This window comes from Ammodytes marinus (assembly GCF_949987685.1).
Source record: "Ammodytes marinus genome assembly, chromosome: 1".
NCBI lineage: Eukaryota > Metazoa > Chordata > Actinopteri > Uranoscopiformes > Ammodytidae > Ammodytes > Ammodytes marinus.
Window position 1 is genome coordinate 27,442,993 of NC_137230.1, and position 17,213 is coordinate 27,460,205.

Consider the following 17,213-nt stretch of genomic DNA (forward strand, 5'->3'; position numbering starts at 1 on the left):
AGACATACAGCAGTCTATCTCTACCATTTTGTTCAGCAAAAACAGCAGATAGGCCTACCTTCAACTGAAAAGCTGTCACATACTGTCAGGCATAAGTCAGGATTGGACTCTATCAGTTCAAGAAGGATGTCGTCATCCACTGCTGTGTCGGTGTCATCAAAGATTTGAAGTTCAGTCACATCAGGAAGACCAAACTTGCTTTTGACTATGGGAAAGATTAGCATGACACCAGATAATACCTGAAGCAGGTTTTCAACTGAAAATATTTTGATGACTGATCAAGCAAGTTATGCCAAATCTACACCACATTCTAAACCGTGTACCTGTGAGCAAAATAAGGGAATTTGAAAACAGTTGTTAAAGTAGGCACTACTAGCCATATTTAATGGTTCCCTCTATTTTGAATGTAAAAAAAAAAAAAAAAAAGGCTTGCACCAAGAAGCATATTGTCATCTGCAGCCTAAAACTGATAATGCAATTAACTGTCATAAGGGTTAATGATCCATGTCCAACAAACTATTCATACCAACAACACAGAAAAATACAGTAATAGTTTGTTTTTTGTAAAGGCGGCAATATATTGTTACACAAGATGGTTACTCACCTTCATTGATGAATTCCAAATAGGTGAAGCCTGACTGCAATCTGATGTACTTCTTGGTACCCTGGTATTTCACCTTCAACAACATGATGCCTCATCTAAAAAAAAAAACAGTGGAGATTATGTTAAAGTTTTAATTATTGCAAGTTGTGTGGCCATTAGCAAAACAATACACTACATGCATATTTTATCAGTAACTTACGGAAAGAAACCTCCAGACCTCAGGCCTGTTACTCTCCTGTAGAAAACAGTTACCATAGCTAATTTAACCAGTATAGCCAATTGGTTATTTTGTTCACAACGTTGACACTAAATTAAACTGGTAAAAATGGAAAAAAGGAGACCATTCATTTGCTAATATACTGTCAAAAGATTCGCTGCTTAATTGATAATGATTGATGGTTAATTTTGACCTCACCACATGCCTTACACTCCTGTAGCAAACACTCTTAGCACAGTAAATTGACCTACTTCAATAGTTTAAAATATACTAAACCACTCATTAAAAAATTCGGCCAAGCCATAACATGCATATTTTATCGATCTAACTTTGCAGTTACTTACCGAAAAAAACTTTTCAAGCACCCTCCGGAACCCACCACGTGTTACACTTCTGTAGAACAGACATTAGCATAGATAATTTACCCAGCCTGGCTAGCTAATTGGCTACAGCTTGCTTTAGCTCTGCTAAGTCGGTCTTATTGCTTAAAACTTTATCGTTAGCACTAAATAAAACGAGTACAAATAAATACATAAAAAGAGCCAGTTCATTAACGGATGAAATTGCGAAACATTCACCCATTAATTGGTGCTAGTTAGCTAATGTAGCCAAAGCAAAATTAGCATTAATATCCCCACCAGCTTCAACACATTTGCGGCACATAGGCTAATGTATGAACACTCATTTTGATATAAAGAGTAACTTGCTAAATAATTAAATATATCTGGTCCTTACCTTTTCAAATAGTATATTACGTTCCCCTTCCAGAAGCTGGGCTTTCTCCGGCTTTCTCTACCAAGCCTGCAATGGCCGCGTTCAAGAAAAAGAGCGCCTTAAAACCGGATATGGAATTAACTCTGAGATTAACTCCGTTGAGGGTGCATTCAATCAACTCTCTTAAACAACACCAGGCACAGAGCTATTTTAGCACTGCAAGTGTTAAAGTAACACCAAAATCAACACTAAGCAACTCGAAATAATTAACACTGAAATATTAACACTATTTAACACTGCAGATTTTGCTGTGTACAGTGTACATTTAAGAATTTCTTGATCATCATGACAAGTTATTTCACTAATATAACGGTGGGGGTCTATATTTTGCAATACGATTTGCGATATTTTAAGACCTGCTGTTTTGTAGTATAACATGTTTACGTGGATGATGGATGCTTGTGACTCACCCACTGCCCTCATCTGGCCTCTTGGTCCTGCAAGGCAGAAATGCTTTCTCAGCTCTCTGTTGCACATTGTGTTCCTCCTTAAAAAGCTATTACTCCATTGTCCTTTATACCAAGGGGGAGCTGCAAAACTGGAAAAGCTTTAGTTTTTCCTTGGGCTAATTATACATTGAGTTCCATTTAAATGGCCCCAGGAGCCGAAGACATTACAGACTATAAGGGCATATTGGAGGCAGGGTGTACTGTATTTTGTCTCTAGAAGCTCTTTAATGTTGTTGTTGTCTTTAAATATATAGATCTTTTTTAAAAGCCTCAAGAAAGCAACTCCGGCAGTAGTAAGATACAGCAGTTTTCTGATACTCCACTGACGTTGCTGACTGAGAGCTGTTGCTATTAATTAATTTCATTTCATTTATTTGTGCAAAATAAGTGTCTCTTATTACCGCACTCGCAAAGCAAAATCCACCACATTCGTCTTCATCCATAACCTACTTAATTTATTAACTTTAAAAGGGCATTCACACCTATCATACAATGTTATGATGACGTCTTAGACTTGTATAGTGTGATGGCCCACGTGTTTGGTTGTGGTTTAAAGGATGTTTAATGGATCTTGTAGTAAAAAAATCCACTTAAAAAACAAACAAGTGTTCCTCTGTGCAGTGAAGCTCCATTGTTATCGAGAAATGATTTAATTTCAGCCAAAAATACTATAACTACAAATGTGTATTAAAGGTGAAGTAAGCGGTTTATTTATGTTAATATAAGTGTAAAATCGCTCTTTATTCATACAGTGATCACTTACATAATGTGCGCGTTTCATAAAGCCGATCTCTGTCAGCTGCTTTGCATGTAATCGGCAAATAAACTTATTGTAGTATCCCGAAATTTGTATCCAATCAGAAGAGAGAACGCTACAAATCGACCCTCGTCTCACTCATATATAGTATACACTCCATGGTCTCACTGCCGGTGCACGCCAGAGCAACAGATGGGTGAATGTGTATGCGCCAAACCCCAACCTCAGCGATTTTTACCAGCATCCAATAAGGAAGTGACCACAACTGTAGTAACCAGGAAGTGCCACTGGGGGCTGTATGCAGAAGAGGGCCCGTTTCCATTGACTCCAATGTTAAACATGCCGTTTTCACAGCATTATTAAACCTATTTCAGGCCTGGATCAAAAAAACATTCTAGTCTGTATGTTTAGTTCATATCTCCATGACAACTCTGAGGGGTGTGAATTTTTTGGACCACGCTAGTTTTTATTCTTTTGGAGGTTAAAATGTATTGGCGTGATCTATTGAGTGACAGCTCTCCGCCCGTTGTCCCTCACTTTGCCTCGGAGGTATACGTCAGCTATCTCCCTCCCCCGACGTGAGGCGGAGTAAAAATATCACAAAATGGCGACGCGCACAAACCAGGATTATTGGATGCCGTGTGAATAACTGAGGTCAGCCCGGATGCTACATCCATATTATTTACTATCTATGGTATGCGCCTACAATGGCGGAGCAGGTAAAAATCCTTCCCAATGTCTGTTTTGATGGTTTTTATCATGATTTATCACACTTATGGATCCCGAGATGATGCTAGATAACTCGCTGCTTGAAGACCGCAGTGCATTAATGTGGTGACGTAGTGACGAGCGAGGGGACTGCTAACTGCAGTAACTGACAGGAAGTTAGCTAAAAGAACCATTCCGCTTACAGCACCTTTAATATGCTGCTGAAATATGTTTCTTAACAAATGCACTATTTACTCACTTTTGAGTAATGTTTGGGAGAGGGAGGTAGTGTACACAAACCAAACCAACACATTTATGGTGTAAATATAGTGGATTGAACAAGTCCTTATTAATTTCTCCTGAGGGAAATCCCAATCGCCCTGTTTCATGACATTTCAATACTGAGGACTGCACATGCATTACAGTTAATATTTAATTCTGTTTTAAACTATTCTATATTTGTTCAGGATAAAAGCAACACAACTTTGTTTCTGTTAATGAAGCCACTGATGAGGATCTCACTTTATGTAGCCATTCTATAAATGACCATCTCACAGTTTGTCTCTGAATAGTACTTGTAGAGTCTGAAGGGCAAATGTATTCCATTTAAAATCTTCTGCTCCAGGACCCTGTCCGCTCATTTGTTGAGCACCAAATCACGTATGGTGCAACGTAATATTGGGTCCCTAGGGAAAGTGAAGGAGGGCTTTGTAAATGATCATTGAAATGATTTACTGTTCTTCTCATTGGATTTGGTGACAATACAAAAATATATAGAAGATGACCAGACTTATCCTTTAAGTCACTTAGCGCATTATAGATGCAGCAGGGGCATGCATTATTATTCTGATAAAGTTCCCACTTTGCAGTTTTTGTGACCTGTAGAGATTTCCGGCTATTGTGTTGAGCCTGTTTTGCAAGTTTAATATTTGAAAACCATCTGCAGTGAAATCCATGAACCGCTTAATCAACAAAATGAAGCATGTCTTAAAGATAGAAGGGACTAAAGTAATCTATTTATCGAACTGGCTCCATGGCAGTCAATACCATCCCCTCCATCCTCAGCTCCCCTCTGCCCATAGGTGACCATTGATCAGGGCGAGATGAAGGCTGAATGGGCGGATTAGGGTGATTTCACAGATTGGTGCATTGCCAATTGAGCCTGGCTCTTAAAGACAGTGCTCAGAGAGAGAGAGAGAGAGAGAGAGAGAGAGAGAGAGAGAGAGAGAGAGAGAGACCGCCTCGTTTGGGTCACTGAGGTTATGGTCCACTGACTCCACCGCTGTAATAACAGCTGCTCAAGTACAGAAGCTCATGCCTGCTGTCAGCACTTGCACTTGATTATTGGCGGCGGTGTGTCAGCCCATGCAAAGCTAGGTGTAGACTTAAAAATGTGAAGTGAAATTTCTTTATTAATAAAATGACTATGATCTACAAACAAGTAATTGTTTTTCTCAGATATATATACAGCATATTATTTGGTTGTGAGATAGGCTCCCTGCTAGTGTCCCTTTAGGGTTGTTTGAAGAAAAAAAAAGATTGATTAAATGTGTTTGAAGATAACAGGATCCTGCTCCCGAAAGATCTGCGGGAGCAAAATACGTATATCTTTGATGAACCATTTTATTATTTATGTCGACTTACACATACACATTTCTTATGTTACTGAGGCAATGTTGACCCACTTACCGCCTATGCTATTAACAATTAAGCCTCATTTGGCACATATGGTATGGTTGGAATTGAGTGGGTTTTTGACAGTTTAACCCATTGATGACGGCTGCTGCGCGATGCCACATTGGCTCTCCTGCCTGATGCTGCGTCGCGCAGCATTATTACTTTATCTAATTTTCATGGCATTCCCAGCATAGAATGCACTGTCATTGGTTCAAATACACATGAGGTGGGTTTTGTTGATTTTTTTAAGACCACGTGACCACCCAAAAGTTGTGTGGTTTGCCGAAAATCATGTCAATCAAAAAAATAAAAAATAAAAAAATAAAACAAAATAATAAAAAAAATACGCCAGCTATGGCGGCGACAGAACAGTTAGTGGCGTTTGATGCGCAGAATCAAGGTCTACTATAGACTACTGACGAAAATCACACAACACATTGCATCTATTTATTAACAATATTTAATAATTTTCTAATTCATCTAATTTTGACGATTTTCTGAAAAATGTGTTGGTGTGTAAGCGCTAAGGGAGCATGTGTAAATAAAACCTGTGAACCTTACCTTTTAAATGTATTTTATTTCATGTTTCTATGTGCTACACAGGCTTAGATATTCAGGTTTTGGTAGACTTTACAATTCATACTATTTTTTCAGAAAACCCTCAGGCATTAAGGACATGCATCCTAGATTGCCATAGTCATCAATGGGTTAAAGGGAGTAGAACTTGAGTGTCTGAGATACAGTATGCTGTATGCTGCTTTGCTATGATTTTAAAGTTTAGATTTCTAAGGAACCCTGGGAGAGCACTGACGAGATCGACTGGTCTCTTTCTACTGTCAGCAAACTGTAATTCTCATCACAGTGGAGCTGAGTATTGTTCCCAGGGGAACGTACTGGTCAATGAAGCTTTGAGTGGCATATTAAAGGATAGTTGCAGATGGCTTTACTAGTCTTTGGTAGCTCAAGAGCTAGAGCTTGTGGAGGCATTTAGGTTCCTGGCGGTGGATGTGAATCAACTTGTTGTGACCATTTTGTGGCTCATTGTGTAGGAAAACCTGGGATCGACATTGTTAATTAAACTGCAGGGGGATGATGACCTTTTGCTAAGGATTCATTACAGTCGACCACCCATTGGAGAAATATATATCTATTGTGCCATGCAAATGAGTACGTTTTTACAGGGAAAGATTTGTTAGACTGTATTGAGTCTAGTAAATTAAACCCAAACCGCTGGAGCTATGTGTCATTTTTCTTTATGTTTTCCCATCTCCATCTAATTTTGGCCGAATACCCCGATTTGTTTTTTCGTATGTCAAACTGCACTAAACAAATCTATACAGCGCTTTCAGAACTCCCTGGGTTTTATTCTCTACCTCTACATTGCGACGCCTTGTCACTAATCTATACAAAATAAAACAACAAGGTCCCTGTTGAATTTTGTAATTGCAGATCAATTAAGTACAGCAGATTAAAAAGCAGATATATATATATTTTACATTTTTAATAAACAATTGGAAATAATAAATGGAGTCAGACAGCCCACTGACAAATTGTAGAAACCCACAATAAGTATAGTCTTCCATCCACCTTTTCATTTATATATTTTACATTTTTACATGAAATGGACATATTTCATAAGAGTCTGAAATATTAATACACTGCCTGCTCTAAAATACACTGAATGTAGGGGGTACTGATTGAGTGCCCAATGAAGTGATTATGGACACAGCCTCTGTGTAGATAAAGAGAATAAATAAAGGCTTATTTTTGTTACTTGATGGCTGGCGGTATGGATACGACAACCGCATATTTATCCCACGTTGACAGACCAAAGTACACCATTTTATTTTTTTAAACCAAAAGACACACCACAACGATTAAAATTGTATTCAATTAGCCATTACAAAAGTATAAAGTTGGTATCCCATGCTTAACAATTGAATAATATAGACATGGGATGTAGATCAAATAGCATCTAAAGATAATATCATTAGAAGGGATTGTACGACTATAGGCTACTGTATGTGGGCATTTCTTAGTACAATCTGAAAGCACTGTTCATTTTAATTGGGAATAGAGGGTACACCTCTCTTTTATCTACCAGTGCTGTTAACTGTAATGTGCCATTCCATTTTCCCCTATACAAATATAATACCAGTGTCTCTGTAGCACATCTTGGCAGCTTTGCACTGCAAAACCCTGATGTTGAGACATACATCAGGGAGGGGGAAATATTGTATGACTTACAATAAAAGTATTTTTATTGATTTTCTGTCGCTGTGATCATTGCTGCTTATGAGAAAGAGCATCCAATGAAAACATGCACACAGACAGAGATGTACACTTACACAAGCAGGCACACATTAACATACTGTACACACACATTATAGATTTAATAGAGCATTAGTTCTTAGATTCCGATGTTTTTTTTTTCTTGTTTTACTTTTCATGAACTGCAGTGATAAAATATGGCTGACTGGAGGTTTGATAGTTCACAATTACAATTATCTCCCATTTCATCCTGAGGAATATCTGATGGAAGCCTCTACCTGTATGTGCTGAAATGTATTTCATTTGAAGTGAAATCTCTGCAGTTTTTGAGTCCTCAGGTGCACCTAACTAGAAGGTGATGATTAAGGCATTTTGAAAATACTACAGTTTTTGGGGTGGAACTCTGCACCATCATACTAATGAGATGGCAGCATTGAGAACACAAGTGAATTATGATCTACTTAAAATAATGTTTAAATGTGAAATAGAATTGTGTGTGTGTGTGTGTGTGTGTGTGTGTGTGTGTGTGTGTGTGTGTGTGTGTGTGTGTGTGTGTGTGTGTGTGTGTGTGTGTGCATGTGTGTGTGTGTGTGTGTATGTGTGCGCGTGCATGCATGTGGCAATAATGTATGTTTGTTCTTAGTGTATTCCGCTCTCTGTTAAACACAGGTATCCTGAGGACGATTCTCAACATCATCTTCTGGGAGTCTTTTTCTTGTGGAAGAGTTTAGTTTCACTACGGCTAATCATTCATCACACTTGTTTTTTGTTAAGGTAAGCTGCATTTTGTGTCTCCAGGTAGCATTATCTGGTTCCTGAATTACCTTAAGTTTGAATTGTTGCCTTTATTCAAATGTACTCTAATATTTTTCTCTGAAAAAAAAACATGGTTTGGTTTGAGCCTTGGGAAAACAAAGCATAGGAGTATTTTTGCTAAGTGTTGTAGGTTTCAAAAGACCTCATAAGCATTTTGAGAAATACGTTTAGTTGCCTTGCCTTCCTATCCAGAGTCAGACTTCATCTTGGTGTGATCAGTGTTAGGCCAGCACATGTTAAGCCTGTTTTATCCAGCATTCAGGCCATGTCAGCAGAATGGGAAAACCAGGAAAATCCCTTTTTACAATAAGGATGCGTGATAGTTGCAAGCCCCATTTCTATTCCTGTAGTGAGACTATTGGAACATCCTTATTTTTTAGTTGCTTCTTTTAAATTGGCTGAATCAATTATATTAGTGTTAGTTATGTGACATGAACATGGGGTAAGAGCAAACCCTGGAAATAAGGGGGAAACAGTTCACTATTCTAATCAAAAGCGAAAAAAGATTCCCTTCATCTCCAAAAAAAAATTCTAAGCTATCCTTCGAAGAGGAGTGGTATGTAAAGTATTTTCAACATTTTATCAGAGATGGGATCTCATTCTTAAGAAACAATAATGTGTTTTATTTTTTCTATTTATTTTGGGATTGTAAAAAACACTAATAAATACAAGTACATCTGGGATATTTAATCAAATCTGAGTGTCTGCACATCAGTGGCTAATTGCTTAACTAGTTTGTTAAAGTAAAGCATCTTTTTAAGATAAGATTTTCTCTGCTTATAGTTCTGGACATTATGTTGGCAAAACTAAATAAATAGATGATAAAAAAGTCTTCATACATGTATGTTATTACATTGACATGTCTCTCCAGCGTTGATGTCTTATTATAACCAATATCAGCAATATTAGCAATGCCGTTGTTTACGTCAGACTTAACTCATCACCGCTGTCGATTCATCTGGCAGAGGCTGATTCAGAGCTTGGCCTTACCTGTCTGCAGCCTGTCAGCGCATGGCAGACACCTGTAAGGAAAAACAATAAAAAAACATCCAGCTTGTCTGACTTCTCCTCATGGCCTCGCTCATATTATACCTAATGAGAACCCTCCACCAGTTGGCCACAAATGAAAATCCTAATGTCATTCCTTTACAGGTCAGTGTGGGTGGGAGAATTTGGCACGTACCACCTCTGTCACTCAGGGACCTATTCATCATCACTATGATTTTCCAGGGCTGTCGGTGTGTGTGCCGCTGAAATGGCCTGATGGCATGAGGAATGGGCCCGCTGAGGAGTTTTATGTCACTCTCATTCCCACAGCTGCCGTCAACAACGCTCCCAGGAAACATTCATTGTGCTACCATTTTAAAGATGTAGGGCCCTCGATGGAGATATTCATCCTAACAGGCTGTTTGGCATTCAGACTGACGTGTGTGTGTGTGTTTGTGTGTGTGCGGGGGGGGGGGGGGGGGGGGGGGCAGTGCTTTAGTACTAATCAGGCAGAAATGTGGCCCCCCCCCGCCTTAATTTTGCAAAATAGCTGTGAAGGTTGTAATACACGTTACATTAACATTATTGTCTATGAAGCTAGAAGTCGACACTACCTCAAAATCTAATGCTATTCAGCGATTTCTCCATCTTTAAAACAAAAATGATCGCTTCATTAACGAGTGAGATCTTCCTGCTGCTGCCTTTACAGTTGTAACTAACCTTCATGTAAAGCCATGACTGATATATTTGTAAACCAGATTGGTTGTGTAAGGCCCCACATACAGTTGTTGCTCGCAGAGAAGCATTTGCTGATCGGCATTCTCAGCAGTGCTTGTGTGGCCTGCTATTTCTTTTGCATATTGTACACAAGATTTATTTTCAACAGTGCTCTTTTCTTCCTGTTGAAGAAAATAACAGTGGATCCCCCCGAGCAGAAATTGCATTGCTTTGTGAATCGGTTGTGTAATATTGTTCACATTTTAAGAAATCTCCATATTTACACCCTTGGTGCATTGCTTTCCCTGTTGCTTTTTGTACTATGACATTGCCTATCGGCAGTGACATATCCTGTTGATGTTGGCTCTTAAAGTTCTTGCTTGTATCATTTTTATCTCATCAGTCCCATGAATTAATTTTCTTCAGCGGTCCGCTCTGCGCCACTGTTTTGAATCACAGTAATTACTTTGATTTAATGTCATACTGGTTTTTTCACCCACTCCCTAAATAACCATATCAAACATTTAAAAAAAAAATGCATTCAGTTTTTCTATGAATGCTAATTTTGACAAGCTTTTTTTGTTGTGTTACGAAACGTCCCTCTGAAAGTGTCGTACAAATGTATGAATATATCTCAAGACTCTATCTAAGTACAGTCCTTGAGTAAGTGTGCCTAATTTCCATCACTGTCCATTGATGCCAGAATGGACTAGTTTGATTAGCGGAAGAAACACAATGTTGAGTTTTTGATGATCTTGTGTAAAACCGAAAGTGGACCCTCAGTATTTCTCTTTTCCTTATTATTTCAGGAGATTGCAGATAAATGTCTGTTTTTTGAGGAAAGTGTTATGTTTTGTCCTCTGCCTTCGCTGTTTATAACAGAATTTAAAAAAAAATTATTCCTCTGATTCATGCACACAATATCCCAACCTTTTAACACATGAAATATTCTTTCCCACTGTACCTCTCAGCTTCCCCAAGGACGGAGGGAAGAGGACAATGGGGGCGAGTGGGGTTTTTGCCCCCACAGCCCTGCTGTGGCTCAACCTGTTCAGCATGATTTCTCTGGCATCGCTCCTCAACCCTGACGACCCCAACGTGTGCAGCCACTGGGAGAGGTCAGTTTCCCCCTATTCAATCTCTTCTCAGATATTCAAATTGAAATAACACCGCTTAAAACGCTGCAGTAAACTAATGGACTCCCCGCCACAAATCAAGACTGAGGGTTTGCCTATAATCAAAAGCAAAAGTGAAAAGGTTTACTCTTGGGGACATTCGGGAGGCCATAAATTCAGAGCGATGGTAATGTAACTGCTTGAGTGGTCTCACCACTCAGCGCTACGCAGAGTAAAAGCGCAATGGTCATTTCTGATGAGAGCAATGCACCGAGTGCAGGTGCTCTGATCGATAATCCCTCAGTGTAATCAGTGGGAATTGTGGAAATGGATATTACCTCTGATACCTTACAGTTTACTCTTCTTCATAAAGGTTAGACTCAGTTCAGTAACCTTCATTCACCACACTAGTGGAAACACACTGAGAACTATCTCTCTGTGTGTCAGATATGTATTGCTAAAGGAAATAACAAGATCAGCACAGAACAACAAAAGTACATTATGTCAGGATTCTCTTTTTTTGGGGCAAAATAAAATATAGCTTTTGAAGTTTTCTTTTAAGAATCGATGGTACTTAAAAAGAAATCCCCCAAAAAATAGCACTACAAGGGCACACTATGCTCTCTATTTTGGGATCAATACTTCACATCCTGGTGATTTTAAAAGGAAACATTATTGACTTGATAGCATCAGGAGAAAAATAAATTACCTTTCTTTAGCTTTCAGAAACTCTGTGGCCTACTCCTTTCAAGAAAGCACTGTAGTTATATGAATCCTTAATGTAATTGCTCATTTATTTTCATCAATAGTTTATCGGTGTTCTGTTAATATGTTGTTTTGTCTTCCATCCTTCCAGCTATGCGGTGACTGTGCAGGAGTCTTACGCTCATCCATTTGACCAGGTCTACTACACCCGCTGCACCGACATCCTCAACTGGTTCAAATGCACCAGACACAGGTATGAACATATAGGCAGCAGAAGTTGGAATCAAGTGGGTCGCTCGTGGTGTAGTGGTTAGAGCGTCCCCCTAGAGGATCAGTCCTTATTGCAGTAGACCCGGTTTGAATCTGACCCGGGGTCCGTTCTTTTGCATGTCCTCGTCTCTTTGCCCCATTTCAACTCTGTCTATCCAAATCTGTCTAATAAAGAGAAAAACTCCCAAAAATAATAATAATAATAAAAAAAAAGTTAGAATCGAAGAATGTTTGGTAATTGTTCTTGATAATTCTCTTAAATAGAAAGAGAAATGTCCAAATTGTTGTTGATTCATTTTCAGTTTATCAACTATTGAACTAAACCTTGCATTCTCTGTATAACAGCCTCCAGAACTCTCATATTACATTAAAGTTTTTTGTAAACTCAAATGAATGCATTTCAATTGAACACAGAGCTTTGAGGTTTGTACTCCATTCTCTTAATGTAAATCTAACAGATCTAGTACGGTATTGTAATATGATTAAAGGAAAAACATAAGAATCTGATTTTTAATTGGGATTTTATTCCAGAACACCGCAGGTTTCTCCTTTCAAAGCAGACAAACTATGATATCCTTGTGCTCATGCTGCTTCCAATACAATTAAACCACTGGCGGCCATTTACAGAGCACGATTAGATTCAATACCAAAGACAGCTATCGTGCTCACCACTTTGAGTTATATAATACACAGGCCTTAAACATTGTCATTTATGAGAGCATGTTCTCTAAGTTGCAGAGATATTTAACACCCTGAGTATAGTTCAAATTTCTTTCAGGTGTGGATTATAAAGAGTATAGATGTCAAACAATTCACTTGATCATGTTTGGTCATTTCCTTTGGTCTTTACCTCAGACCCAATGTCCAGCCACTTCACAGCTTGTACAGTTTAACAAACCCTTTACATCTTGTACTGTATATAGTTCTTCTGCTGAAGCTCAGGAGGAGTCAGCCATTAGTGCCTACTACCAAACACCGGCACTTCAGCTCCACCTGATGTGGTCATTTTGATGAGCGACCGTCGCTGTATCGCCTTTAATGACCGCATTAAGCTTTATAGCCGCCAGTTTAGCTCTTCTAGCTAAGAGCTGAGTCATTGATCTTAAGCTGTGATGTCAGACAACACGAGCCACCTTGAATGAGTGGGAGAAGCTCCCTTGAACATTTAAGTGCCACTCGTCTTTAAATAGTCTACTGATGTGAAAAAAGTTTAGTTTTTATAGGGCCTCACTGCTACTTTAACAACACCTTATCATGTGAATTGTTGTAGACTTTTTAGTAAATGTTCTATTTTAATGGAAAGAAAGACTGAAGGAAATAAATAGAGGGACACAACTTTTGACCACTATTGTGTCTGCAATGCATGTGTGTTTTTGCGTGTGTGTCACATTTACAGGATCAGCTACAAGACGGCATACAGAAGAGGTGTGAGGACCATGTACAGACGGCGCTCTCAGTGCTGCCCAGGCTTCTATGAAAGTGGAAACCTTTGTGTCCGTAAGTTGGGTTGATACATTTTTTAACATTACAATTACATGCATTACATTATCAGTAACAGTAAGTTAACACAGTGAATTCCGATATACGCATATTTTGCATAGATAGTAAATAATATGGATGTAGCATCCAGGCTGACCTCAGTTATTCACACGGCATCCAATAATCCTGGTTTGTGCGTGTCGCCATTTTGTGAGGGGGAGGGAGATAGCTGACGTATACCTCTGAGGCAAAGTGAAGGACAACGGGCGGAGAACTGTCACTCAAGAGATCGCTCCAATACATTTTAACCTCCGATAAAATAAAAACTAGCGTGGGCCAAACAAATTCACCCCCCTCAGTGTTGTCATGGAGATATGACCTAAACATACAGACTAGAATGGTTTCGTGGCCCAGGCTGTAAATAGGTTTAATAATGCTGTGAAAACGGCATGTTTAACATTGGAGTCAACGAGAGATGGCTGTCTTCTGCTCCCAGCCCCCAGTGGCACTTCCTGGTTACTGCAGTTGTGGTCACTTCCTTATTGGATGCTGGTAAAAATCGCTGAGGTTGGGGCTTGGTATTTTGTTGATCCAAACAATGCAATCAACTTATGTTAACCTGCTAAATGTAAGGTAGAATTAGAAAGCAGATATGTTTACTACTTATCTGCTCTCTCATTGTGAACCCACTTAAACAAGAATGGGGATAAGCTGAGTATCATAATTAATACTTACTGTAATTTTAAGTCAGCATGAATTATTTTTTATTTCATTGATTTGCTGACAACGGAACAAGCGAAATACACAACATGGACTTATTATCTCCCTGTGAATTAGCTACGTTTAGATAAGGAGAATCATTAACATTCATTTCAAGTAGTGTGTCTCTCCACCAAGTCCAATATTTACTTCCTTTTTAGCCCTGGTTTGGTTAGTGTTCCACGGTCCGCACCAGCTAGTCAAACTTATCATAGTCAGAGGTGTCCGGTTATACTGTATGTAATAATGCACTCCAGCCAGCCAATCACAATGGAAAATTCTCAAAATAATTAGTTGTAAATCCTAAGAAATGCATTTGGTCATTTATAGACTCCTTTCCAGAAGAAACAATAAGTCAAATTGATTAAGCAGCATGTACAACATCTCTATGACCACTTTGTTTTATATTATAGTCTTGTTAAGTACTCAGTTATCTGCCGCTGGAATGCAAAGGGCTTTTCACTGACTGATATAACAATTATATAAAGGGCCGAACAAAGATTAAACTTTTATCATAAGAAGCCTACACACATTGCGCTCTTCATGTGAATTGAGAGTGCTTTCATAATGCTGCACATTGTTTTTGATCAAATCGCAATAAAAACAAATTCAACGTTGTTGTTTACTATCAGCACTATCTCCAGAGTGCAGCTGGGTCTGAAATATTCCCACCACAGAGGAACGTGCCCCGCATAACGTCTCAGCCACAAACAAAATCATTTTCCTGTCATCTGCATTGTTATTTTCAAACTTTTTTCCACTTGACACGCCAGGCTTATTTAAAATTGCAGTGTGTCTTCCGGAACAGTGATTCAATCTCAGTCGTTATCGTTTCACTTGAGTCGGGCAGTTATCTATAGCTGCTGTCAAAGTTAGATCAATCTGGCTCTGTTACAACGTGGATCCATTTCTGCATTAAAGTGTCACTGCACAGAGCTTTGAAATCAACCTAAAAAAGGAAAAGGAAAGAAACATAAAAGGAGAACCAATCTCAAACATGACCTCAAACAAGTAATCGGCTCAACTAGTATAGAGTTTGATGATGTCTGATATCTCTTTAAAAATTTAGAAATTAAAGCTTTATTCTGAAGATGTATTAACGCAAGTGAGAGTCATTGAGTGCTTCATCCGGCAAACCAGGCCCCTTATCTACAGATAAAGGGACTGTGACTTGTGGGTTAGCTTTAGTCCTTGGTTGCGTTGGATGGATCTGTTTTTGAACAAGTTGGGTCAGTGAGATAAAACATCAATATGTTCTACACAGTGATGGAAGTTTGAACCTTTCTGTTTTTTCCCACCAAAGGAAAACACAATCCTTCCGCAAAAATAAACATCAGACAATTAGATCGAGCAGATGAGGCAACAGATGTTCGCTCAAAGCTGAAACGACACATTGATTCTTTATTTAAGTGTAAATCCATCCAGCCTCTGTTTTTAGTTGTTAAAACACACGCACACACGCACACGCATACTCGCCATGCTTGTATCTCTCTATCTGATCTGTTTATCTCATCACATCTGACACAGCTGAAAAAGCCTTGAACGCACCAACTGACAAATTCATCAAATGATGCTGCCATCCTTAGGCCCCTTCACTGTAATTAGCAGGGCAAAAAGTGACAATGTTTAATGGTCACATGATTGATACACAACTAAAACAATGAATTCAAACTGTTTATTTTGAGTTATGCTGATCCTATCCTCATATGTGTTATGATAGCAGCGACAAAGGGGCTTACTATGGCCATTTTTGACCACATTCAAATGAGTTTCTGTCTACTAAATTAGTTAAATGCTCAGAAAACAGCTTGCCTATTTGGTCTTAGTATTATACACAGTATGGCCGGTTTCATAAATACGCGATAATAATTTGAGCTCTTAATACATTTTGAATACTATGATATTGAGTGTTTTAAACAGATTGAGCATGTTGTCGATCCACTGACAGTCTTAACGAGCTGTATAAGCTTGTATAAGTGGATATCCTTTATTTCTCCATTTAACAATGTTGTGTTATGTCTGTCATCCTTTAAACACAATGTTAAAACGTCCGCATTATTAATGTTATATAGCTATTGTTGATTTGTGCTCAGAAATTATTTGTTTTGGAGAATCAATTAAGTAATCTGAGAGCATGAATTAGTTATCAGAGAGGATGATTTATTAATCCATTACAGTTCCGAACATGAGCTCAGTTTGTCCAACACACAGTGAACCTGTGAACGTTGAGCGAGGCTTTCTCATAAGGGGAAGAAGCAACACTTTCGAGGAGAGGAACAGATATAATATTTGATTCCTACTTAAATGTGTTATTTATACTCCACTGGGAACATTAATGTTTAGCGTCTCACAGTGAAAATACACTTGCATATTGAAAGGGCTGACAAGATGTGCTATCTTTTTATTTTGCCTCTAGCCAATCAGAATGTGTTTCTTAATTTCTCTGTGAAAATGAATCCTAGAACACAATAAAGTGATCGGAACAAGCCAGACTACCAGCTGGATTTCAAATTCCAAGGGTGAAGTTGTGTTGATATGTTTTCAAACAGAGCCTTAAACACAGTGAACATTCATTTTGTATCTTTTATTTCTACAACAGTTTCTCAGTGTGCCCTCTTACATGTCAGTCCATGTGCAAGCAAACACATGCAGATCAAGAGAGATCCTGAAATAATACTTGTGAAACTTGAACTCAAAAGTACAAAAAGCATTCAAACGTTTGTGAGAGAAGGAGAATTTCTCCCTGCACAGTCTTTATCTCACACTGCTATACCTTCCTTGATCCACCAAAAGAAATCAATTATCTACCCTAGATGGTAAACTCTATAGGGTAGTGTTCCCTTTTCTTACTGAAGGGAAGTAGAGAATGGGTTTGCCTTGGGGATGGGGAGGGTAAAAAGGAGCGTAT

At 38.6% G+C, this 17,213-nt stretch overlaps 1 protein-coding gene across 1 annotated transcript in view; it reads left to right on the forward strand.

The window, feature by feature from the left end:
- Positions 1-11,051: 11,051 nt before the first annotated feature.
- LOC307251404 (uncharacterized protein) overlaps positions 11,052-17,213 on the forward strand; it is a gene marked incomplete at its 3' end in the record, with an annotated part of 75,233 nt that continues 69,071 nt past the window's right edge. The window contains exons 1-3 of the mRNA XM_080028771.1: positions 11,052-11,095; positions 11,949-12,050; positions 13,464-13,564. Of these exons, the coding sequence (XP_079884897.1) occupies positions 13,504-13,564 (61 nt within the window). The 5' untranslated portion in view covers positions 11,052-11,095; positions 11,949-12,050; positions 13,464-13,503. The remainder of the gene's footprint in view (positions 11,096-11,948; positions 12,051-13,463; positions 13,565-17,213) is intronic.